Source organism: Nicotiana sylvestris, chromosome 7 (genome assembly GCF_000393655.2).
Source record: "Nicotiana sylvestris chromosome 7, ASM39365v2, whole genome shotgun sequence".
Lineage (NCBI taxonomy): Eukaryota > Viridiplantae > Streptophyta > Magnoliopsida > Solanales > Solanaceae > Nicotiana > Nicotiana sylvestris.
Genome location: NC_091063.1, coordinates 167,924,235 through 167,951,901, shown reverse-complemented (window position 1 = coordinate 167,951,901; position 27,667 = coordinate 167,924,235). Strand labels below are relative to the sequence as shown.

Sequence of the window (27,667 nt, the reverse complement as noted above, 5' to 3'; positions counted from 1 at the left end):
ATGCAGTTGAGCGAACTTCTGGAGAGATAGTGCTACCTGTTCTAGCCGGAGGAGTTACCCTAGAAACAACGTTTCACGTCATGGATCAAGATACAACCTACAACGCTATCATAGGGCACCCATGGATACACGCCATGCGAGTAGTCCCGTCAAGTCTCTATCAAGTAATCAAGTTGCCTACTCCATGGGGGTATTCAACATCCGGGGTGAACAACGCACCGCACAAGAATGTTATCGCATCACCCAGGATTGCGCACACACCCAACAACTAAAAGGAGCGAGCACAGAAGCATAGCAATCAGCGATGTCAGGAACCAAACTCAACGTATGGACAGATGTTATCAAGGATCCCAACGTTGTGGAAGCCTCCGAGTTGACAATAGAAGATCACAATCCCGTCCTACTATATGACAATAACAGCACAAAAAGGGTTATATCAGACACAATCTCTCAGAACAAGGTAAGTTTCATAAATTCCTAACTGACAATGCCGATCTATTTGCCTTCTCCCATTCAGATATGCTAGGCATCCCAAAAGACATCGCCACGCGCAAACTGAATGTTGACCCTTATACCCGCCAGTGCGGCAAATGAGGAGAAAGTTCAATGCTGCAATCAACGAAGCCGTCAGCCAAGAAGTCAATAAGCTGCTCACAAATGGCTCCGTTCGAGAGTCAAAATATCCCCAGTGGGTCGCCAATATGGTCATGGTCAAGAAGAAAAATGGAAAGTGGCGGATGTGTGTAGATTTCACAGACCTAAACAAGGTATGCCCAAAAGACTTTTTTCCATTGCCACACATCAACCAGCTCATCGACACAATAGAGGGACACAAGTTGCTAAGCTTCTTAGATGCCTACTCGGGTTACAACTAGATCCTCATGGAGGATGAGAACCAGGAGAAAACCACTTTCATCACTCACAGAGAACGTATTACTACAGTGTCATGCCGTTCAGACTAAAGAATGCAGGGGCGACGTACCAGAGATTAGTCACCGAGATGTTCAAAGATCAACTCGGCAAAACAATTGAAGTCTACATCGACTACATACTGGTTAAGTCAAAAAGGAAAGAAAACCACATCGATCACCTGAATGAAGCTTTCGACATACTAAAGCAGTACAACATGAAACTAAACTCCAAAAAATGCACCTTTGGCGTAACCTCGGGCAAATTCCTTGGTTTCCTGGTGTCACAAAGAGGCATCGAGGTCAATCCAGATCAGATTAAGGCCATCAAGGGAATACCAAAAATGTTAACCAGCAAAAAATAGGTACAAAAGCTGACAGGTCGGATAGCTGCCCTGTCAAAGCTCATCTCACGGTCATCGGACAGGTGTCATAAATTTTTCAATGTGCTAAAGAAAGACAACGAGCTCCAGTGGAATTCGAAATGTGTCGACGCCCTAAGAAAACTGAAAACCTACTCGTCCTCGCTGTCGTTACTTGCCAAGGCAGATCTGGGCGAATGCCTCCTTGTCTACCTAGCCGTCTCCAAAGTCGCGGTAAGCATAGTTTTGGTCTGTGAAAAAAAGGTACGCAATCTCCAATTTATTATATCAGCAAAACCTTAGTTGACACCAAAACGAGATACCCCCACCTCGAAAAATTGGCTCTGCCATTGGTCATAGCTTCACGCAAGCTCAGACCATATTTTCAGTGTCACCCCATAAAGGTGGTGACGACTTTTCCCCTCAGGAGCATCCTGCACAAACCCAAACTGTCGGGTAGATTGGCCAAATGAGCCATAGAGTTGAGCGAGCATGATATAACATATCAACCGCGAAATGCGATATAATCGCAAGTACTCGCCGACTTCATCGGCGACTTCAGTGCAGAAATACTGACCGACGTCGAGCAAGAAGCTCTTCACACCTCCTCTGGGCGACCCGACCTCTAGGTCCTCTACACTGACGGCGCATCGAACACGTCGGGATCTGGATTGGGACTCGTACTTGAAGTCTCAACAGGCGAAATGATTCGCCAATCCATACAGTGTCCCGAAATAACTAACAATGAGGAAGAGTATGAGGCCATAATTGCAGGACTGGAATTGGCCCTCAAGTATGGTGCACGACGAGTCATCCTCCGCTACGATTCTCAACTCGTTGTAAACCAAGTTACTAGGACTTTCCAAATCAAGGAGCAGAGACTACAGAAATACCAGACAAAAATCCATAAGCTGCTACCAGAATTCGACGAATGCCAACTCGACCAGATACCCTGGGCGCAAAACATCGAAGCAGGCAGTCTCGCCAAACTGGCAGCAGCAACTAAAAATATCACTAAGGAAAACGTGGTCACCCTCCTCTACTCATAAATAGACAAAGTCGAGGTACATTCTATAAATTTAACTTGGGACTGGTGCAACTGCATCATAACATATTTGCAGGAGGGAACACTCCCACAAGACAAAAAAGAAGCCAAAAAGCTTTGAATACAAGCGGCCATGTACAACCTTATAAACCACGACTTTTACAAAAGGACATTCGGCGGCCCTTTAGCCAAATGCCTTGGACCAAATCAAACAAGGCGTGTGCTCGAAGAAGTACACAAGGGCAACTGCGGTGCCCATACAGGTAACCGAGCCCTCATCAGATGTCTTATTCGTGCAGGATACTACTAGCCCACTATGAAAAAAGAAGCCATGGATTATGTCAAAAAATGTGAGCAACGCCAGAAGTACGCCCCTATGATACACCAAGCAGGAGAATTTCTACACTCAGTCACTTCTCCATGGCCGTTTATAAAGTGGGGGATGGATATCGTCGGACCCCTCCCAACAGGGTGAGGTAAGATATGCTTCCTTTTGGTTTTAACTGATTACTTTTCCAAATGTGTGGAAACAAGTGCGTACACCCAAATACGCGAACAAGAAGTCATCGCATTTATCTAGAAAAACATCATATGCCACTTCGTCATCCCTAAAGAAATCAGTTGTGACTATGGACCTCAGTTCATCAGGAAAAAGACGACCGAGTTCCTGAAAAATGGCACATCATGCGGATACTCTCCATGCCATATCACCCCACCGGCAACGGTTAAGCAGAATCCTCCAACAAAACAATATTAAATATACTAATGAAAAAGCTCGAGGACGCCAAATGGCTATGGCCCGAACTGCTACCAGAGGTGTCATGGGCCTATCGCACCATGCCAAAAACCAGCACAGGTGAGACGCCATATTCATTGGTCTATAGGACCGATGCCGTTATACTCGTTGAGGTCGGAGAACACAGCCTGAGATACTCCAATGAGAGTGGACCGAACAATGACGAAAACAGAATATAGGACCTGGACGAGGTGGAAGAACGGAGGGATATGGCTCACATAAGAATGATAGCCCAAAAATAACAAGCAGAAAGGTACTATAACAAGAAAGCCAAAGTCGACCACTCAGAGTCGGGGACTACGTCCTCAAGGCTAAAATACAAGCGACGAAAGACCCAAATGAAGGAAAATTAGGAACAAACTGGGACGGGCCATAGAAAATCACAGCAGCAGCAAGCAAAAATAATAGAAGAAAAACTACTGTAAAATAACTGGAATGTCGCCCACCTCAAATATTTCCACTTCTGAAAAATGAAGCCACCTAAGTTGTATCTTTTTCCCTCACCTGGGTTTTATCCCAATCGGATTTTCTCGGGGAAGTTTTTAACGAGGTGACGAGGGGGACGTCTCGAAGTTCAAAGTATAATTCATTGCCCAGCCTGCCAATAGCATCTCCAGGCCGAGCAATGAAGGGACTAGGTACAAGGAAACTACATTGTATGTATGAAATCGACATGTATCTCCAACGTATGAATGAAATTACTCCAATGAATGTATGAAATCGACATGTATCTCCAATGTATGAAAGAAATCGACATACACGACACTCCAGTGAATAAAGTAAAACATGTTACCCTCCATCGTCCTTCCGCAAACATGACGGGTTAACATTTCGACATTAACTAGAAATAACACCCCTATGGCAAGGTCGTTACTAAAGAAAAGAGTTTGACATCGCTCGAACCACAACGGGTTAATATTTCGACATTAACTCGAAATAACACCCCTATGGCTAAGGCCTTACTAAATAAAAGAGTTCGACATCGCTCGAACCACGATGGGCTAACATTTCAGCATTAAGTCGAAATAACACCCCCACGGCTAAGACCATCACCATAGAAAAGAGTTTGATGCCATTCGAACCACGACGGGTTAACATTTCGACATTAAGTTAAAATAACAACCCCACGGCTAAGGCCATCACTATAGAAAAGAGTGCTACCATTCGGACCACAACAGATTAACATTTCGACATCTACTCGAAATAACACCCTTACGGAAAAAGCCGTCGCTAAGGGCAAGAGCCCGACCTTGCTCAAATCATGCAATAGTCGATGACACATGGATTACTTAACATCCAATGTCATCCGGACTACAATAATATATCATGCAAGGCTGGATAGCCTAGGACACCCCCGCAACAAAAAAAACAAACACAAAACACACAAAAATAAAACAATTCAGAGGTACACAATAAAAAGTAACTACTCCATTACATCTGTTATATTACAAAAGTTTTTTACAAAGGGCTCAAGGACGCCCCACAAAAATAGCAAAACAAAACAACCAAGTCCTACGCCACATCACCCCCCGTGGCATACTCCTCATTGTACCAAGAATCGGAGGCGAGCTTGTCCGCATCGTCATAATCGACATCGTCTCTACCAGGCGTGTCGGGGTTGTAACCACACGCCTCTCGAGCGGCATGTGCTTTAATATGTACCTCTCGAAGTTCTGCCTCAGATACTTTCTCATCATCACGAAGAGACTTATACATATCAAGTTGAGTTTCGGCATGAACCCACATCTCATCTAAATCTCGTGGTACGACAGGGTCAGCCGAAGCATGAGAGGTAGAGGGTTGCAACTGCCATCGCATACCCTCCGCTTTCAAAGCGACAACCTGATCGTTTAACATGGACAACTCTGCCTCCAGATCTCGGATACATCCCTCAAATCTCGCTATCTCAAGTGCAGATGCCTCCACCTCCTTATCCCGCTCTGATTTACAAACACGAAGGGCGTCTTCTAAAGCCACTACCTCTGAGATGGCAGCCGCCCTATCCCTTTCAGCATGGTCCAGTCCAACAGCCTTAGCGCTCAGCTCACCCCTAAGGTCGACAGCCTCCGCTACCCTCCTGTCAAGCTCACCCATTAAGGCAACATTCTGCACTTAGAGGTCGGCGTTCTCGGCCATCACCCCCTTACCCATCTCTAGTTCATCTTCTTTGGCCTTAAGAGCCGCCTCGAGTTCTCTACATCGAGCGACGACCTTCATCAGGTCATTGTCCTACTTCTTCAGCTCTTCAATTTTTTGCGCCAATTGTTTCTCCTTTTGCTTGAGCCTGTCACAGAACAGCTTAAAGTCGTTGTCCTGAGTGAAGAGATCGGCCAATGCACTATGTTTGGTGCGGTACTCCTTATATTTGGAGAACACCTTCTCAAACATGGGCATCCTCCGCATATCGCTACGTTCACGCTCGATCTCCATAAGGATGGTCTAGTATGCAAAGCAAGTTCAAAGCGAAGAATGGGTTAAGGAAATAAAACAAATCCAAAAACGAAAGTAAAAGAGAGAAATATTTACCCGCAGAGCCATGCCAGAGACGCTCTGTGACAACTCCACGTCGCTCATTGTCTTAAGTGTCGTACTCTCAGAAGCAGCGCATAGAGAGACAAACACCGATGCTGCCTGTTCACAGTTCGCCAACAAATCATAGTCTACAGGGATGACTATGTGTCAATCAGGGCCTTCCGTCCTCACCTCTACTTGAGTGTGCCGCTCCAAATAGGCTCACACATCTTCTAGGTCGACATCTAAACCTGAACCGTCCTCCCCGACGTGCTAAACTCCGCCTCCTTCGACGGCAGATGATGCACCAGCCTTGGCGGATCGTACAGATCCCCTTGATATATTTCTTTGGTCAGGGGAGACCTCCTTGCCAAAATAGTGTCTTCCATAAGAACAACAATTGTGCCTAACCTAGTCAAGGACGCCGCCCCCGCAACATCGGGTCTGCTCTTTCTCGTATCAGAGGCGACGATCTTCCCAAGCTCTACCCTTCTCCTCTTCCTCGACGAATATTCATCCCCGTTAGAAGGCTCATCCATGAGGTGATAGACGGGTCGAGAGGAGATCTCTTCCCATACAACGATGTCACGAGAAGAGTCTCTAGCCGATACAGATTGAGCATGACCTCCTCGGATAGACTCGATCAGGGCGAACTACATCCCTGCTAACGCTACGGCCTGGTGAAATGCCGGGACCGGAGCCTTATTCCTGGAAGCCCTACGACCTGTCATCACAAGGAGTCATATCAGTAAACAACAACAGACAACCAAAGGACAAAACAGAGAAAAACATTTAGCGGATGGAACCTTCGGCCTAAAGCGTTCCATGAAAGTGGGCCAATCTCGAGTTTCCACCGCGTAAGGTAGTAAACAGGCTACCCAGTCCTCGATACCGATGATGGGATGAAGTGTACGCCTCACAACTGCATGGGAAAGTTACAAGTAAGTACAAAGTTGGAAAGAACAAAGGTAAACTACAAGTACCAACACCTACAGTTATAATTTCACCATTTCGGGAATCCAGCGAGGTCCGACACCAGATGCTCGGTTCTAACGAAGAAGTATTTATGCCAAAATTTGTGGCTTGCCCGGTCGTCTATTCCGACCGCCAGCCCCCTGGTCCTACGATGCCTCAAGTGTGTCATAGTGCCCCTATGAAAACTAGGGGAAAACAAATGTAAAAGGTGATGAAGGCCAACTTCACACCCCGCCAACTCCTCATACTTCGTCAATACCAGAAACATCTTGTACATATACGAAGATAGTTACGCCAGGCAGACCTCATAGAACCGATAGAATTCCTCTACTAACGGAAGAAGAGGGAGGGAGTGTCCGATCACGAAGGGATATACGTATAAAGCGCAATATCCCAATCTGTGGACCTCCACGAAGTCCCTTCCAGGAACCATCTCGACATTGGGATGTTGTACGAAGACCGAAGGTCATCTATGTGAACCTGCTTAGTCTCAGAAACCACCGGAGCAGGAGAAGGGACATGTTCTTTAAGAAAATCATTCCGAGACATAGGGTTTCTTGGTAGTATTTTCTCCACGGTGGGAAAGTTGTCCCCTTCCTCTGCTGCCATATCCTCACCACCAGAAGGAGGTGCTATGGATAGTAGGGTGGCGTCAGAAATCTCTTCGTATGACCGATGTGTTCTGGGCATCTCAATAGCACAAGGTATGTTGATAAAACGCAAAACAAAGAATGATGAACGAAAGAGATGAAAAGAAAAATCACAAAAATAGAGCTGAAGATACAAGAAAAGATGACCAAAGAAGACAATACATACATTAGAAGGGAAATGACTAAAAGTTCTTGAAAAAACAAAACCTTCATCTATTTATAGGGTTGGATGGCGCCAGAATCGAAGCAAAAGGCTGCCAATGACACCAAAACCAAAGCGACAAGCAATCAGTCCCTACCTCGGGAAGATGCGTAATGTTGATGCACGTAGGAGTGATGTCATTTCCCGATAGGCTAAACCAGGATAGCGTGGAGTGCACCGCTCTTTCGTTATTGGTCAAACCGTTATAACCCAACAACCAAATTTCTCCGCGGTATGGGCGACGTCCGCTTATCAAGGATGCAAAGGGCCGCGACCTCAACAAGAGGAGGGACTAACTGTATGGGTACAAATTTGGAAACCACGACCATTACCGAGTAGTATGAGGGATGAGGTTATCATGATGCACCGTCTGATAGTCCTCGTGGTGAAAGGCAACGACCAAGGGCGGTCAGTTGATGCATGACGTCCACGATAGTGTAAACTTAGTAGGAGATAGTAAGAATATGCTTTTCGAATATTCTCTATGTTGTACTTTTTAGGGTTTCTTGGGAAATTATCTCTTATAGATAGGAAGAGTGGGCAAAGAAAGGGAGGGGGAAGGGAGACGGGAGAAAAAAGACAAAAGAATACTTTGTAAAAGAATCATTTGAGAGTGAATACAAAAGCAGTTTTATTCATTGATCGCACAACAAAAAGTTTATATCATTGCACAATATAGAGAAGATCCAAAGATTCCTCAATCATCTCATATTTATTCCCTCCCTACGCCGATTGCATCTATTAGGATTGATTGTGCATTTAAGTAAAAAATAATATTCGATCACCCAAAAAATACTTGGATTTATATATATATATATATATATATATATATATATATATATATATATATATATATATATATATAGAAGCGGTGAAGAGAGATTCATGCAATATTATTTTTTTAAGTTTTTTATAGAAATATATTTATGAATACGACGTGGTTATTTTTCATAAGATTCTAATACTTGTAGAAACAAGAAAAGTATAATATGATATCTTTGTTTTTATTTAAATATTTACATGACGTATATCTTTTTTAGCAAAAAAAAAAATTATACTATACTCATGATTGATCTTTGAGAGCAATCATATAATACGAGAATAGAATTGTACGGTGACTAAGACCTTATTCCTATCTTCTACAATTATTCCAAAAAAATCATAAATTATTTTGATTATGTTTTATCGTTACTTGAGATAAGATTTACTGTTATCAAAATGAAATTATATAATTTGATAAAAATTAAAATATCATATATTATCTTAAAATATTTTCCTACGAGTATTTACCGATTACAGACACAAATATAAATGGGAAGAGATTTGAAGGATCCCATAGCTAACAACAGGCTCGTTAGACCTGATGCACCTTGTAATTACTGATTACTGTTACAGCCCTCGCTAGTGGGGAGGTAGAACTAGCATACCGTTACTAATTTTCCTCGAGTAAGGACTGCCGTTATATTTGACTTCTTGCGAAGAGGTCCACACTTATACCGATTATATGATCCGTTTATTGAAACCTCTCATGGCTATTTGATATGACATAATGTTTACTGAGTCTATTACCGAATGGTTAATTGATTTCTATTTATATTACACACATGATGAGACTGATTTCTATTTATTGTTTTGAAAGGGCATTTTAATAATATTTTTTGGTTAATATATTGCATGTTCTCTGCTTTGTCCCCAATTAAAAATAGTTGTGGTTAAGTATTACTACTCATCGAGCTAGCAACTCGCTCCCCGTTATTATTTTTTCAGAGACAACAGGTGATGCAAACGATGACCTCCCTAATTAGAGCACACGAATTGACAATTTCGGGTGAACCACGCACTTATTCGCGTGGGCGAATAGATTATCTCTTTGTCATGTTCCTTCATTTCGAATTCTTAGAGTCGCTCCATAATAATTTTTATTGGTGTCATGAGTATCCTTTTTATTATTATAGACTAGTGATTAGTATTGCACTTTTTTCCGTATTTTGGAGATGAATTTAATATTATTGTGTTGGAAAAGGTTGATAATGGTGATGCTCATTTTTGGTTAATTGATGAAGACTATGACTGTTTCTGCTGAATATTGATTGGTTGTGTTTACTTATGAGACATGATAGGGGAAATTTTGTTCAATTTTCTGTAAAATACGTACAGATGAGGTTTATTTGGGAGCACTTGCTCTCAAGCACCGATTATGATTCTAAATTGGTTCACGATAAAGTTAGTATCAAAGTCACTCCGCGTGCAACCTTGATTGTTGGTGGGGCAAATCTCAGCAAGGACACAGAGTCCCTAAGGGGGTGTGTATGTGACACTCTAGGTAAATCCCACATCGACAAAATACTGGAAAGATGCTAACTATATAAGTTGGCAGACCTTAGGCTCTAGTGACTCGTTTTAAAGCCGTAAAAGTCTAGGTCCAAAGCAGACAATATCATTAGTGGGTTGAACGATTACAGTCAGCCATGCAAGTAAATACATCTTCTCTTTTCTAATTTAATTAAGTGCATTATGTTCTATATATGAGTATATTTGAACTTAAAGTAGTTTCTCTTCTTAGAAAAACATACCAAAATTTGAAAAATATTAAAATGTAGATAGAATCATCGATAGAGGACATAAAATGGCCCAACCTTGTGCAGAAAAGGAAAATAAAAAAGTCAAAAAATTAAAAGCCATGATGCATGTCCTATATTTTAGTAGTTGAATTTCTCTTACTTTTTTGACAAATAGTTCGATGAGAATCTTGAAAACTACCTTCCTAATTCAGCTCCACTATACCATGTGAATTTACCTATACTAAATAAATTCCTTGCCATAACATAATAATGACAACAAATTTCAGTTATGGAAATCTAATTACACATTTCAGGTTCCAAAACGTCCCTATTTAAAACTTCCATAAACTTAATTAATACCATTTTCAAAAGTTTAAAATTCTACTCATTAAATAACATACCCGTTCATCCACCTCAAATATATCAAACCAAGTGTGCTCTGAATTTGAGAAATTTTGCTACTTCCTTCCGTTTATTTTAATTGTTTTTTTTGGGTTGTTTTCACACTTTAAAGAATTTATATTTTAGCATTAATTAACAATAAAATTAATTATAAGTGTTAAACTTAATTTGTTCATTAGAAATATAACAAATACTTCTAGCCTCTTTATTCCAAGGGCAACTTAGAAAAAAAGAATGTTAATTCCTTCTTGATACATGAAAAAATTAAATATTTTAATTTAGACCGCAAAAAAACGACCAAAAAATTAATTAAAATGAACCGAAAGGAATATCCTTTGTTAAGATTTTTTAATACTTATGATGATGGAAAACAACATACTCCTAATAGATTAACCAATATTCATGCTAATTGACGTGAACAAAATCGTTACTTATAAGTTTATAATATAAAAGTATTGAAGATAGTAAAATGAATTTGTTACACACACGACCGTTAATGAACTTGAATTTATTTAAAAAATAAAATAAAGAGTTCAAAGTTTACGCGCTAATAATTAATATAAAAATTATTTATACAATCAGATTATTTAATATAATTATTGATAAATCTCAAACATTAATTCATGATCTAATAGGTACAGTGTAACTAACTAACCTACAAATATTGTATAAAAAGATCCTTACAATATCATTGCATGTGGAGTAATATACTATACTATAACTAAAATCCAAAACAAAAAGCATATTTGTATGCATTATTTTCTGGGAAATAAATAGGAAAAGGACAAAAGGTGAAAATAAAAAAGAAAAGAAAAATGATGTATTTTTGCATGAACTCCTCGAAAATAAAGGCTTAGACTATGAGACGCTTGGCAGTCTATTGCAACCTTTTCTCACCAATTGTTACTCTTCTCCTTCATTATTCCAAAACCCTTTTCCTTCACTTTCCCAAGAAAATAAATACATACATATAATAGGAAAAAAATATTTCCAAATTCCAAACGTATAATAATTTCCATATATATAGAAGTTTAATTAATGTAATAATTATTAGTACTATATAGTAAGCTTTTTTGTGTTGTTGTTTATGTAAAATCATGGAAAGTTCTAAAAAAAGGATGTGTTATTCATTGTGGAAATCAGCATCAACAAGGCTTTTGTGGATTATGGTGCCATTTATTTTGGTTTCTGTATTTTTCGCTTTTGGGAATAATTCAAAAATATCAACTTCTTTGTTTTCTTCTTCTTCAAGTTGGCTTTTTTCTTCAGGTTATTATTCTTTGGACTTGGATTATTAATAATAATTATTTTAGTAATAATACTTTAATGGTTATTTTACTAATTTTTGCTTCTTAAACAGTACATAAAAAAAGTTCCGGCGGTGAGCAACCGGATTTTCAGCCGAAAATGGTGGCGGTGGCGGTGGCGGTGGCTGGAAACGGCGGCACTAACCGAGAAGAAGCTCTGTTGGAAGACTACAGCTTTAACAGTAGTAATAGTTTTTCTCCGCTTACTGCTGAAGCTGATCAAGAAGTTCAGAAAGAAGCTCAAGAAATTCAGCAACCAGTAAGTTTTATTTTTCTCATTTTTTTTTTCTTTTTTGGCATTTTTTAATGCTTTAAAGGAATTTTGTGCGCATTTTAATATGCATGTACTTTTTTCTTTTCTGTGTGTTGGGATGATTTTAATTTTAAAAAGTAGGGCCTAAAATCAGAGTTCCTAGATTAAAATTAAGAATTAACTTATATACACTAACAATGTAAAAATTACACTAAAATGGCTGTCCGGTGCACTAAGTTCTCGTTATGCGCGGGGTCCAGACCACAAGTGTCTATTGTACGTGGTCTTGTCCTGCATTTCGGCGCGAGGTTGTTTCCACGGCTCAGAACCGTGACCTCCTGGTCACATGATAGCAACTTTACCAGTCACACCAAAGCTCCCTTCAATGTTAAAATTACACTGTCAATACAATTTAATGTCTGATATTTACTAATTCAATTTTTTTTTCTCTATCTTCTTTTTTATTTTTATTTTTAATGTTTTAAAGGAAATTTGTGGGCATTTTTATGTGCATGTACCTTTTTCTTTTCTGATTGTCTGTGATGTTTTTATTTTTAAAAAGTAGAGCCTAAAATCAGAGTTTCTTGGATTAAAAATAAGGATTTAATTAACTTATATTCACTAACAATGTAAAATTTACACTATTAATATAATTTAATGAATCTGATATTTACTAATGTAAGTTGCTATTGGTGAGGAAAAAAGTTGTTATCGGTAATTACCTGCAACAACATTTGAAGTGCCCTGATATTGTAAAATGAATTTACATTGTCATGTATTGAGGTCAAACTCTAAAATTAAAGGTTCGTGAACTTTGGATGTTTTGTACTTCCTCCGTTCCAATTTATGTAAACCTGTTTGATTAGGAATGAAGTTTAAAAAAAATGAAGACTTTTGGAATTTGTGGTCCTAAACAAGTCAAAAACGGCCCAGAGTATTTGTGTGGTTATAAAAGCTTCTCATTAAGGTTAGAATTGTAAGTTTAAGCTAAATTGTTACCAAATTTAGAAAGGGGTCATTCTTTTTGCAACGGACCAAAAAGGAAATAGGTTCACAATATCAGGGTAAACTAGAGTAGTAATTTTTAGAAGGTAAAAATAATAATGGAGCTGTGACTTTTCTGTAATTATTTGTTTTTATTTATTTTTTGGTTGATTTTTGTTTCTGTTTTAGTGAGTACGGACTATGGAGTTTTACTGAAGTTTTTTATGAGATTATTTCCCCTTTGAATGATTCACAAGCTGAGAATTACTACATAGCTCTAATTACGAAATGTCTAAATAGAACAGAAAATACATAAGGGCTAAATACTAAAGCATGAATAGAAAGGGACTCCTCGGCCTGCGGACACGGCAAATGTACCTCGAAGTCTGTATGGCAGTCACCTCCCTCAATAATGGTAGGCCTGAGTAGCGGTACCAGGATCTGCACATGAAAAACATGCGCAGAAAGAGCATAAGTACACCACAACGGTACTCACCATGTGCCAAGCCTAACCTCGGTTGGATAGTGACGAGGAAGGTCAGGGCCTATTGAGGGTAAATAAAATATAAATATCAACAGTATAGAACAGAACGGTATAAATGAGTACAACAGTAAAATTAACATAGGATGCACCGAGCAACAACAACTATGCAGCAGTATGGTAAACACGGGAAAGGAAATACAGCTCAGCACCAATAATAACAATCGAGGATCTCCCAGGATATCGTTTGTAGTCCCATATGTACATATCCGATGGATCTCTCGGTATCCCGTCCCGCAGTCCAACTCATAGTGCGCGGGGATCTCCCAAGAATCTAACCTATAGTCCCAAAGTAAATGTGCAGGGGGATCTCCCGGGAATCTAACCCGTAGTCCCAAAGTAAATGTGCAGGGGAATTTCCCGTGAATCTAACCCGTAGTCCCAAAGTAAATGTGTAGGGGGATCTCCCGGGAATCTAACTCGTAGTCCCAAAGTAAATGTGCAGGGGGATCTCCCGGGAATCTAACTCGTAGTCCCAAAGTAAATGTGCAGGGGGATCTCTCCTGGGAATCTTACCCGTAGTCCCAAAGTAAATGTTCAGGGGATCTCCCGGGAATCTAACCCGTACTCCCAAAGTAAACACACAGCCACAACACGAAGAATACACAACAACCCAGTATAATCCCACTTAGTGGGGTCTGGGGAGGGTAGTGTGTACGTAGACCTTACCCCTACCATGGGGTAGAGAGGCTGTTTCCAAATAGACCCCCGGCATCCTTCCCTCCAAGAACTTCCCACCTTGCTCTTGGGGAGACTCGAACTCACAACCTCTTGGTTGGAAGCGGAGGTTGCTTACCATCAGAGCAACCCCTCTTGTCCAACACGAAGAATACACAATTAAATACAAATGCCATATCAAGGTAAAGCATGTATTTATAACCTAGCATGTTGCACATAATCCAAATAAGGCATCTTGAGCAAGTAAATCAATTAAGTCAATTAGACATGCTTCTCTAGACTAACAACAGGCTTAAATTCCAAGTAGTGTAAACAAGAAAGGAAAAATACAATTAAGGCTATTTTTAATGAAAATAGGATTTTCAACAATTAGTACGAGTACGCGCTCGTCACCTCACGTACAAGGCATTTCAATTACCACAATACCAATCCTAAGGGGAGAATCCCCCACACAAGGTTAGACAAGTCACTTACCTCGAACCGGCTCAAAATCAATCCGAAACCACGTTCTTGCCACGAGTACTCGACTCCAAATGACCCAAATCTATTCAATTCAATTGCATAATGTAAATAACACTTCAAGTAATTGTCTACAATTAAATTCTAAGCTAATGCGCGAAATTATGTAAAATGACCAAAACGCCCCTCGGGCTCACGTCTCGGAATCGGAAAAAATTTGTATTTCCAGAAACCTCGCACTCCCACGAGTCTAACCATAACAAAATTATCCAAATCCCATAACATTTCAACCCTCAAATCCTCAAATCTATCCGAGAGGGTTGTTTTCTCTCAAATCTCCCGAAAATTGCCCCTCCCCGAGCTCCAAAGTTGTAAAAATGGAAAAATGGGAGAACTTAAAACATTTTGTCCAGCAATTTTCGCATATGCGGTCCAGTGACCGCATCTGCGGTCCCGCTTCTGCGGAAATAATGTCGCATCTGCTAAAAATCTGCATCTGCGACCCTTTAATCGCAGGTACGGTACCGCTTCTGCGTAAAAATGTACCGCATTTGTGGTTCTTGGAAAGATGGACAAATGTTCGCTTCTGCGGCATTGCAGATGCGGAAATACCATAGGAACAGCTGTTGCAGCAACTTCAACTCCAAAATTCCTCCATTAACCATTCGAATTCATCTCGATGCCCCCGGGACCTCAACCAAAGACATCAACATATCCTAAAACCTTATTCAAACTTGTACTAATCTTCAAAACACTTCAAACAACGTCAAAATAACCAAAACACATCGTATTCAAGCCTAAGCTTCTAAAATCTTCTGAATTCCGTTTTCGATCAAGAAACCAATCAAAACACGTCTGAATGACCTTAAATTTTGCACGCACATCCCAAATGACATAACAGAACTACTGCAACTCTCGAAATTTCATTCCGACCCTCGGATCAAAATCTCACTGTCGAATCGGAAACTTCAAAATTTCAGACTTCGGCATTTCAAGCCTAAATTAGCTACGGACCTCCAAAACACAATCTGAACACGCTCCTACACCCGAAATAATCCAACGGAGCTAACGGAACCATCGGATTTCCATTCCGAGTCCGTCTTCACACTGTTCCGACTATGGTCAACTTTCCAACACTTAAGCTCTCATTTAGGGACTAAGTGTCCCAAAACTCTCCGAAACTAAAAACCAAACATCCTGGCAAATAAAAATAGCATAATTAAACTTGGGGAAAGTAGTTAATAGGGGATCGGGGCGTTAATTCTTAAGATGACCCGCCGGGTCGTCACATCCTCCTACACTTAAACATTCGTTCGTCCTCGAACGAGCATAGAGACATACCTGAAGTAGTGAAAAGATGAGGGTAACGACTGTGCATATCCTGCTCGGTCTCCTAGGTCGCCTCATCGACCGGTTGGCCATGCCACTGAACTTTCATGGATGCAATGTTCTTTGATCTTAGCTTTCTAACCTGCCTGTCCAGTATTGCCACTGGCTCCTCAATATAAGATAGATCTTTGTTCATCTGGACTCAACTGAAATCCAACACGTGCGACAGATCACCGTGATACCTCCGGAGCATCGAAACATGAAATACCAGATGAACTTCGGCCAAGCTGGGAGGTAAGGCAAGCTCATAAGCAACCTCCCCAATACGCCTTAATATCTCAAAAAGGGCCAATAAACCTCGGACTCAACTTCCCTTTCTTCCCAAATCTCATAACGCCTTTCATAGGTGAAATCCAAAGCAGAACCCGCTCTCCAACCATATAGGAAAAATCACGAACCTTCCGGTCTGCGTAACTCTTCTGTCTGGATTGGGCTGTACGGAGTTTATCCTGAATCACCTTAACCTTCTCCAAAGCATCCTGAACTAAGTCTGTACCCAATAATCTGGCCTCATTCGACTCAAACCAACCCATTAGAGATCTATACCGCCTACCATATAAAGCCTCATACGGCGCCATCTGAATGCTGGACTGATAACTGTTGTTGTAAGCAAACTCCACCAATGGCAAGAACTGATCCCAAGACCCTCGAAACACAATCACACACGCACAGAGCATATCCTCAAGAATCTGAATAGTGTGCTCGGACTGTCCGTCCGTCTGAGGGTGAAATGCTGTACTCAACTCCACCCGAGTACCCAACTCATGCCGAACGGCCCTCTAGAACCATGATGTAAACTGAGTACCCCTATCTGAGATGATGGACACTGGAATACCATGCAGACGAACAATCTCCCGGATATAAATCTCCGCTAACTGTTCCGAAGAATAGGTAATACACACAGGAATAAAATGAGCGGACTTGGTCAGCCGATCCACAATCACCCAAATAGCATCAAACTTCCTCAAAGTCCGTGGGAGCCCAACTACAAAGTCCATGGTGATCCGCTCCCACTTCCACTCCGGAATCTCTATCTGCTGAAGCAACCCACCCGGTCTTTGGTGCTCATACTTCACCTGTTGACAGTTGAGACACCGAGCTACGAATCCAACCATATCTTTCTTCATCTGCCTCCACCAGTAGTGCTGCCTCAAATCCTGATACATCTTCGCGACACCCGGATGAATAGAATACCGCGAGCTATGGGCCTCCTCTAGAATCAACTCTCGAAGTCCATCAATATTGTGTACACAAACCCGACCTTGTATCCTCAATACCCCATCATCGCCAATAGTCACATCCCTAGCATCACTGTGCTGAACCTTGTCCTTGAGGACAAGCAAATGAGGGTCATCATACTGTCGCTCCCTGATACTATCAAATAAGGAAGACCGGGAAACCACGCAAGCTAGAACCCGACTGGGCTCCGAAATATCCAATCTCACAAACTGACTGGCTAAGGCCTGAATATCCATCGCCATAGGCCTCTCTGATGCTGGTAAATAAGCCAAACTCCCCAAACTCTCTGCCCGGCGACTCAAAGCATCGGCCACCACTTTGGCCTTGCCCGAGTGATACAAAATAGTGATGTCATAATCCTTCAACAACTCCAACCACCTCCTCTAGCGCAAATTTAGATCCTTTTGCCTGAGCTCCGATGGTCAGTATAAATCTCACTGGAAACCCCGTACAAATAATGGCGCCAAATCTTCAAGGCGTGAACAATGGCGGCTAACTCGAGGTCATGAACATGGTAATTCTTCTCATGTACCTTCAACTGTCTGGATGCGTAGGAAATTACCCTACCGTCTTGCATTAACACCGCTCCGAGGCCAATCCTTGAGGCATCGCAATAGACCGTATAAGACCCCGAATCTGTAGGTAATATCAAAACTGGGGCTGTAGTCAAAGCTGTTTTGAACTTCTGAAAGCTCACCTCACACTCCTCCGTCCACTGAAGCGGAGCACCCTTCTGGGTCAACCTGTTCATAGGGGCTGCAATCGATGAAAACCCCTCCACAAAACCACGGTAGTTACCCGCCAAGCCAAGAAAACTGCGGATCTCTGTAGCTGAGGATGGTCTGGGCCAACTCTGCACGACCTCTATCTTCTTCGGATACACCTGAATACCCTCACTCGATACCACGTGGCCTAGGAATGCCACTGAATCCAACCAAAACTCACATTTCGGGAACTTAGCATATAACTTCTTCTCTCTCAAAGTCTGAAGCACAGTCCTCAGATGCTGCTCATGATCTTCTCGACTTCGGGATTACACCAGAATATCATCAATAAAGACAATGAAAAATGAGTCGAGATATAGACAGAGTATGCTGTGCATCAAATGCATAAAGGCTGATGGGGCATTGGTCAACCCAAATGACATGATAAGGAACTCGTAATGACCATACCGAGTCCTGAAAGCAGTCTTCGGGATATCTGGCTCCCGAATCTTCAGCTGATGGTAACCTGAGCGCAAATCAATCTTAGAAAATACTCGTGTACCCTGAAGCTGGTCAAACAAATCATCAATACAAAGCAAAGGATAACGGTTCTTCATTGTAACCTTGTTCAACTGGCGATAATCAATACACATACGCATAGAACCATCTTTTTTCTTCACAAACAAGACATTAGCACCCCAAGGTGATACACTGGGCCGAATAAAACCCTTATCAAGCAATTCCTGTAACTGATCCTTCAACTCCTTCAACTCAAGAGGAGCCATACGATATAGAGGAATAGAAATGGGTTGAGTGTCCGGCAACAGATCAATGCCAAAATCAATATCTCTATCGGGTGGCATGCCCGGAAGGTCAGCTGGAAACACATTAGATAAATCCCGCACTACTGGGACTGAATCGACGGAAGGGGTGTCAATACTGACGTCTCTCACATAAGCTAAATATGCGTCACACCCCTTCTCAACCATACGCTAAGCCTTAAGAAAAGAAATAACTCTACTAGGAGTGTAATTTAAAGTACCCCTCCACTCAACATGCGGTACACCTAGCTTAGTCAATGTCATGGTTTAGGCGTGACAATTAAAGTCAACCATGCTGAGAAATAATAAATAGGCTCTGGTCTCAAAACCACTAAGAGCAACCAAACACGACCGATAAACACGGTCCACAACAAGAGAATCTCCCACAAGAGTAGAAACATAAACAGGGGAACTCAAAGAATCCCGAGATACACCCAAATACGAAGCAAAATAAGAAGACACGTAAGAGTAAGTAGAGCCTGGATCGAATAGAACCGATGCCTCTCTGTGGCAAACCAATATAATACCTGTGATGACAGAATCGGAGGCAACAACTTCGGTATGGGCAGGAAGGGCATAGTATCTGGACTGGCCTCCCCCTTTGGGGTGACCTCTACCTCCCCAACCCCTACCTCTAGCTGGCTGAGCAGGTGGGATAGCAACTGGGGCTGTAACCATAGCCTGAGAACTCTACGGGGCACGCTGTGGCGGAGAAGTCTGTGGAGGTGCACCCCTCCAAAGTCTGGGACAATCCCTCACCATATGACATGTGTCACCACACTCAAAACAAGCTTTGGGAGGACGTGGTGGCTGTGACTGGCTCGGGCCAGGTCTGCTGGACTGACCTCTGAAAACATCCCGCGTAGGAGGCGCGCTAGAAACGGGAGGTGCATAATAAGGCTCTTGGGATCTGGGAGGAGCTGGAGCACTACTGGCTGTTGGAAGAGCTGAATGAACAGGGCGAATCATATAACTCCTACCATGACGACCTGCAACTGGGGTACGGGCATTGGAATAATAGCCCGACTCTCGATACCTCTTGGCCTTCCTCTCCTCTCTCTCCCTAATATGCATACCCTCAATTCTTCTAGCAATGCTCACCACCTGCAGATAAGAAATCTCCATCTCCAACTCACGAGCCATGCTAGATCTGATACTGGGAATAAGGTCCTCATACTCTGAAACAGTCATAGCACCTTGGCGCAAATGCTCAAACTCTGCGCGTCATGCGTCCCTAAGGCTCTGAGGAACATATTCCCTCAGGAACAGATCGGAAAACTGAGTCCAAGTAAGGGAAACTGCTTCATCCTGGATGTCTAACTCATAAGTGCGCCACCACTCATAGGCGGCTCCTCGAAGCTGGAAAGTGGTAAAAGAAACCCCACTCGATCCTGAGATGCCCATGGTACGAAGAATACGGTGGCACTCATCCAGAAATCCCTAAGCATCATCTGATGCTAAACCACTGAAAACAGGAGGCTTATACTTCGTGAACCTCTCAAGTCTTTGCTGCTCATCCTCTGAAGCAGTTGCCCTGTCCTCGAGCTAGACTGGCACTGTAGGCGGTACAGGAATAATCTCTCGGACCTCATCGACATGCACTCGCTGCTCGGGAGTGCAGGCGACGGGAGTCTATGCTTCTCCCTCGGCCTGGGATGTGGTTGTAGCAAGGGGAAGCAACCCTGCCTAAGCCAAAGTGGTGAACATGTTCATGAACTGTGCCAGAGTCTCCTAAAGTGCTGGAATAGTAGTAGTAGTAGTAGTAGTAGTAGTAGTAGTAGTAGTAGGCGTATCAGGCGCCTGGACTTTGGCTGGAACTATTGGTGGTACCTCGGCGGCAGCTCACGTAGGTGCTCTGGTTGCACCACGTGCGCGTCCTCAACCTCTACCCCGGCTCCGGCCTTTGACGGCTGCAGTAGGGGGCGCGGGTGCCTTATCGTCTCGAGTAGCACGTGTCCTCACCATCTCTGAGAGAATAGAAGACAGCAGTTTAGAATTTTGATGTCAAAATATCGCACGACAAGGAAATCAAATGAAGTGGAATTTTCCTAACAGTTTCATAGCCTCTCGTAGATAAGTACAGACGTCTCCGTACTGATCAGCGAGACTCTAATAAACCGGCTTGTGATCTGTGACTCCAATGAACCTAAAGCTCTAATACCAACTTGTCGCGACCCCGGTTTGCCCTCCGTAAACCGTCGTGACGGCACCTAATTTCTACGACTAGGTAAGCCTAAATTGCGGAAGAAAAAACAAACTTACGGAAGTAAAACAATTTAAAACAGAATAAAGTAATAACAGTGGTTAAATGTGCCGCTCGACATACATCACATATGTGAATCTCAAAACCAACATCTAAAACCAAGACCCGGAAACCCACGAATCACAAGCTGAGAAGTACTACATAGCTCTAACTCTGGAATGTCTAAATAGAACAGAAAATATAGAAGGGCTAAATACTAAAGCAGGAATAGAAAGGGACTCCTCGGTCTGCGGACGCGACAGATGTACCTCGAAGTCTCTATAGCGGTCGCCTTCCTCAATAATGGTAGGCCTGAGTAGCGGTACCTGAATCTGCACATGAAAAACATGCGCAGAAAAGGCATGATTACACCACAACGGTACTCACTAAATGCCAAGCCTAACCTCGGTTGGATAGTGACGAGGAAGATCAGGGCCCTACTGAGGGTAAATAAAATATAAATATCAACAGTATAGAACGGAACGGTATAAATGAGTACAACAGTAAAAATTGACACAGGATGCACCGAGCAACAACAACTATGCAGCACTATGGTAAACACGGGAAAGGAAATACAGCTCAGCACCAATAATAACAATCGGAGATCTCCCAGGATACCGTCCTGTAGTCCCATATGTACATATCCGATGGATCTCCCGGGATCCCGTCCCGTAGTCCAACTCATAGTGCGCGGGGATCTTCCGGAAATCTAACCCGTAGTCCCAAAGTAAATATGCAGGGGGATCTCCCGGGAATCTAACCCATAGTCCCAAAGTAAATGTGCAGGGGGATCTCCCGGGAGTCTGACCCGTAGTCCCAAGGTAAATGTGCAGGGGGATCTCCCGGGAATCTGACTCGTAGTCCCAAAGTAAATGTGCAGGAGGATCTCCTGGGAATCTTACCCGTAGTCCCAAAGTAAATGTTCAGGGGTATCTCCCGGGAATCTAACCCGTAGTCCTAAAGTAAATGTGTAGGGGGCTCTCCCGGGAATCTAACCCGTAGTCCCAAAGTAAACACACAACAACAACAATACGAAGAATACACAATTAAATACAAATTCCATATCAAGGTAAAGCAGGTATTTCTAACCTAGCATGTTGCACATAATCCAAATAAGGCATCTTGAGCAAGTAAATAAATTAAGTCAATTAGACATGTTTCTCTAGACTAACAACAGGCTTAAATTCCAAGTATTGTAAACAAGAAAGAAAAAATACAATTAAGGCTATTTTTAATGAAAATAGGATTTTCAACAATTAGCACAAGTACGCGCTCGTCACCTCACGTACAAGGCATTTCAATTACCACAATACCAATCCTAAGGGGAGATTCCCCCACACAAGGTTAGACAAGCCACTTACCTCGAACCGGCTCAAAATCAATCCGAAACCACGTTCTTGCCACGAATATTCGACTCCAAATGGCCCAAATGTATTCAATTCAATTGCATAATGTAAATAACACTTCAAGTAACTAATTCTACAATTAAATTCTAAGCTAATGCGCGAAATTATGTAAAATGACCAAAACGCCCCTTGGGTCCACGTCTCGGAATCGGGAAAAATTTGTATTTCCAGAAACCTCGCACTCACACGAGTCTAACCATACCAAAATTATCCAAATCTCAGATCATTTCGACCCTCAAATCCTCAAATCTATCCGAGAGGGTTTTGAAACTCTTCCAACTAAATTCATAGATTTAATGTTAAAACTAGTAATAGATTCGAGTAATCTAACCAAAATTAAGTTAAGAACACTTACCCCGTTGTTTTCTCTCAAATCTCCCGAAAATTGCCTCTCCCCGAGCTCCAAATTTGTAAAAATGGAAAAATGGGACTTAAAACATTCTGTCCAGCAGTTTTCGCATCTGCGGTCCAGTGACCGCATCTGCGGAAATAATGTCGCATCTGTGGAAACAGTGTCGCATCTGCGGCCCTTTAGCCGCATGTGTGGTACCGCTTCTGCGTAAAAATGTACTGCATCTGTGGTTCCTGGAGAGATGGCCAAATGTTCGCTTCTGCGGCTCCGCATCTGCGGTTTGGGGATCGCAGATGCGGAAATACCAGAAGAATAGCTGCTGCAGCAACTTCAACTCCAAAATTCCTCCGTTAACCATCCGAATTCATCCCGAGGCCTCGGGACCTCAACCAAAGACATCAACATATCAGAAAACCTTATTCAAACTTGTACTAATCTTCAAAACACTTCAAACAATGTCAAAACAACCAAAACACATCGGATTCAAGCCTAAGTTTCTAAAATCTTCTGAATTTCGTTTTCGATCAAAAACCCAACCAAAACACGTCCGAATGACCTGAAATTTTGTACGCACATCCCAAATGACATAACGGAACTACTGCAACTCTCGGAATTTCATTCCGACCCTCGGATCAAAATCTCACTGTCGAACCGAAAACTTCAAAATTTCAGACTTCGGCATTTCAAGCCTAAATTAGCTACGGACTTCCAAAACACAATCCGAACACGCTCCTAAACCCGAAATCACCCAACGGAGCTAACGGAACCATCGGGTTTCCATTCCGAGGCCGTCTTCACACTGTTCCGACTATGGTCAACTTTCCAACACTTAAGCTCTCATTTAGGGACTAAGTGTCCCAAAACTCTCCGAAACTAAAAATCGAACATCCCGGCAAATGAAAATAGCATAATTAAACTTGGGGAAAGTAGTTAATAGGGGATCGGGGCGTTAATTCTTAAGACGACCGGCGGGGTCGTCACAATTTACATATTTGAAAACTACATGAAAAGTACTAGTATAAGTGAACTTAGTTAATTATTCAAACTATTTAAAAAAAATAGTTTGGGAAAATCGCAGTCAACCAAAAAAATGTTTGACTTTCCAAATAGTAATACCTTCACATAAAATAGGACAGAGAGAGTATTTTGCAATGGCCTTATAATTTTAAGCAAATAAAATGTCATTATCAGTTTGGATGTAATAGTGATATGGTAATTACTGAATAGTGAATAAAGATTGATCAAAAAATAATTTTTGGATCTTTTTAAACAGGTTATACAGAAGAATGAAAGTTTTAACATTTCCTTGGACATACCACATGAGTTCCCTTCTTTGAATGAAACTCATGCTCTTCCAATTGAAACCCGAATCAAGAGAAAGTTTAGCAATCTGGAGAGGTTAGAAGCCAAATTGTGGAAATCTCGAGCTTCGATCAAAGAAGCCGCTATGTCTGGAAATCAAACAGATGATAGCGATTACGTTCCATCAGGTCCTATGTATTGGAACGCCAATGCTTTTCATAGGTACGACGCTATTTTTCGTTCATTATTAATTTACATTGTTTGGTCATCATAATTGACACTTCTTTATCAAGAAACCTATTTTTTTTCTGTCCAATTTGTTTGTGTAATGTATTTTGGTTCTAACTTCAGGAGTTATTTGGAAATGGAAAAGCAATTCAAGGTATTTGTATACGAAGAAGGCGATCAGCCTATTTTTCACAATGGTCCGTGCAAAAGCATATACGCGATGGAGGGAAACTTTATTTATCAAATGGAGACGACCAAATTCCGAACTAGAGACCCTGAGAAAGCTCATATATTTTTCCTACCAATCAGTGTGACGGCAATAGTTCACTTCATATATGATCGAAACTCCAGAGAACATTGGAATCCAATGAAACAAACACTTAGGGATTACATTAATCTTGTTGCTGGGAAATATCCTTACTGGAATCGGAGCCTAGGCGCGGATCACTTCATACTTGCTTGCCATGATTGGGTAATTCCTCACATCCTACTCCTGCATTGACCGTGTTACATTATAATTTTCAACTTAATTATTCATTTTTGAGTCGAGGGTCTATCGGATATATAAATTCTCTACCTGCACAAGGTATGGTAAGGTTGTGTACTCACGACCCTCCACGAACCTCACTTGTGGGATTAAACTGAGTTTGTTGTTATTATTGGTAGTAGAGAAATGTTTGTTATTAGAATAATGATTGTTTTGGAATGCTTCGATCTTGTAGGGGCCTGAAATTTCCAAGGCTGTTCCGGAGCTATTCAAGAACTCAATTCGAGCGTTATGCAATGCAAATACCTCGGAAGGATTCAAGCCTTCTAAAGATGTATCCTTTCCGGAGATCCTTCTTCCGGGAGGTACAATGGACGGCCTAATTGGCGGTCCATCTCCATCACGTCGCTCAATTTTGGCGTTCTTCGCAGGAGGACTTCATGGACCTATACGCCCAATACTTCTCGATCATTGGGAAAACAAAGACGACGATATGCAAGTTCATAGGTATCTACCAAAAGGCGTCTCGTACTATGGTATGCTAAGGAAGAGTAAGTATTGCCTATGTCCAAGTGGTTACGAAGTTGCTAGTCCGCGTATGGTCGAGGCACTTTACACGGGTTGTGTTCCGGTCCTTCTTAAGGACCATTACGTGCCACCTTTTAGTGACGTTTTGAACTGGAAATCGTTCTCGGTTGAAGTTCCCGTTGAGGAAATTCCAAACTTGAAGAATATTTTGGCAGGAATTTCGACGAGGCAATATATAAGATTACAGAGAAGAGGTAAACAAGTGAGGAGACACTTCGAAGTTAATTTGCCTCCAAAACGTTACGATGTTTTCCACATGATACTTCATTCTATTTGGCTTAGAAGACTAAATATGAGACTTCGTGGTGTTGAATATTTGTAATATATCTGTATTTTCTTGTAGTGTTAATGTAGTAACAGGGGAAAACTTGAGGGCTGTGTCTTTGTGAGGTGAACCACGTGTTTTACAATGAAATTCTGTAGAGAATTATGTTAATTAATTCGGTGAAATATTTGTTTTTTAAGGTAATTATTATATGTATGTGCCGTTCTATACCAAAGTTTAGTAGGCCTACAAGTTGTCGCTATATTGTGTTTGACTGTTTGTCTTTGTTAATTAATTTCTCATTCGCTTTAGAAGATTTCAATTATAACAACAACAAATAACCTAGTGTGATTTTACAAGTGGAATTTAGGGAGGATAATGTGTACACAATCTTATCCTACCTTGTGAAGGTAGATAGACTGTTTCCGATAGACCATTGGCTCAGGAGAAATATGCTCACATCATTTGTTGGAAAGAAAACAATACTTCCTCCTGTTTATTTTAATTGGTTTTTTGGTTGTTGCCATACATATTATAACTTTTAACATTAATTAATAATATAAAATTAATCATATTAGCCTCTACCATTTCTTTAATTTGTTTATTGAGATATAACAAATACTTTGAGATTCTTTATTTTAAGGACAACCTTAAAAAAAATTAATTTCTTCTTGATATTTGAGAAAATTAAATATTGTGAATCATAAAAAAAAAGTCAAAAAATAACAATAATTCAATAACAAGAAAATTGAAGCAAAAGACTGAATTGGTAATAATATAAGTCTAGGTATATGAAAATATGAGAAGAAGATTCCAATTCCAAACATGAAATATCTTTTGGAATAACCATCAACTATCCAGGGGAAATAATAGTATTATAAGATTTTGTAATTTCTTTGTTAACCATGAATCGATGCCTATACACAGTTTTATTAAAGTCTAATTGCAATTTATTTTTTAATTAAGTGATGGTCACCTTGCTAGGAAGCAAGATTACCGTTAACTAGAGACTAGAAAGGAAGTAGAGGGATGATTGATGTCCCGACCCGAAATTCCCACCTTCGGGATTGTGGTGACGGCTAACATTTCACTTGCTAGGCAAATCAACGTTAGAATAATCTTAACCATTTTTAAACAATTCAAATTAAACGGATGTCAATTACTGAAATAAAGTTCGGAAAACCATAACAACCGAATCATCTAAATACATCCCCGAATCTGGTGTCACAAGTGCCCGAGCTACTAGAATAATACAAATAAGGGTCTGAATAAAATTCGAGATGATTGAAAGAAAATACACATGTAAGATAAAGTAGAAGGAGACTTCAGAACTACGAATGCTGTGCAATTATACCTCAAGTCTCCTCTGGGTAGCTGAATCTGAGCAAGTCTATGGTATGTCGTTGGGACCAACTCCAAAATCTGCACAAGAAGTGCAGAGTGTAGTATGAGTATAACCGACCCCATGTACTCTGCAAGTGTCGAGCGTAATCTCGACGAAGTAGTGACGAGGCTATGATAAGACACATACATGAACAACCTGTACAAGTACATACATATACGAAGCAACAATGAACATAGTAATTAACAATTTACAAATTTGGGAGAAGACATGCGAAGGAGAAAGATATAATAATTCCAGTAGGAGAAGTGTCACGTAACAGCCAAATAATTCGTCAACAATAAAAATAGGTAGCTAAAATATAAAAATGATACGGCATCACCCTTCGTGTTTTTACACTCACCTTACCATGAAATGATGAATAAATAATATAAATGGCACGGCATCACCCTTCGTGCTTTTACCTCATCTTAAATAATATGAATGGTACGACATCACCCTTCGTGCTTTAAATCTCTTTATTGCCACATTATGATGAATAAATAATTTAAATGGCACAACATCACCCTTCGTGCTTTTACTCTCTTCCTCACTTTATAATTCAATATATAATAATGTGAAAATAATACGGTATCACCCTTCGTGCTTTAACACTCTTCCTCTCCATG

The 27,667-nt window shown here is 41.2% G+C and overlaps 1 protein-coding gene across 1 annotated transcript; it reads left to right on the top strand.

The window, feature by feature from the left end:
* Window positions 1–11,275: 11,275 nt before the first annotated feature.
* On the top strand, window positions 11,276–25,867 carry LOC104229020 (probable glycosyltransferase At5g03795). The gene is made up of 5 exons (XM_009781581.2): window positions 11,276–11,681; window positions 11,773–11,978; window positions 24,061–24,311; window positions 24,441–24,789; window positions 25,040–25,867. Exons 1-5 carry the CDS (start codon window positions 11,510–11,512, stop codon window positions 25,712–25,714), a joined length of 1,653 nt encoding a protein of 550 aa, XP_009779883.1. The 5' UTR covers window positions 11,276–11,509; the 3' UTR covers window positions 25,715–25,867.
* The last annotated feature ends 1,800 nt before the right edge of the window (window positions 25,868–27,667 follow it).

Coding starts and splice junctions, on each gene's coding strand:
- LOC104229020 (XM_009781581.2), top strand. CDS start 11,510: ATGGAAAGTTCTAAAAAAAGGATGTGTTATTCATTGTGGAAATCAGCA. Junction 11,682..11,772: donor AAGTTGGCTTTTTTCTTCAG/GTTATTATTCTT, acceptor CTTCTTAAACAG/TACATAAAAAAAGTTCCGGC. Junction 11,979..24,060: donor CTCAAGAAATTCAGCAACCA/GTAAGTTTTATT, acceptor CTTTTTAAACAG/GTTATACAGAAGAATGAAAG.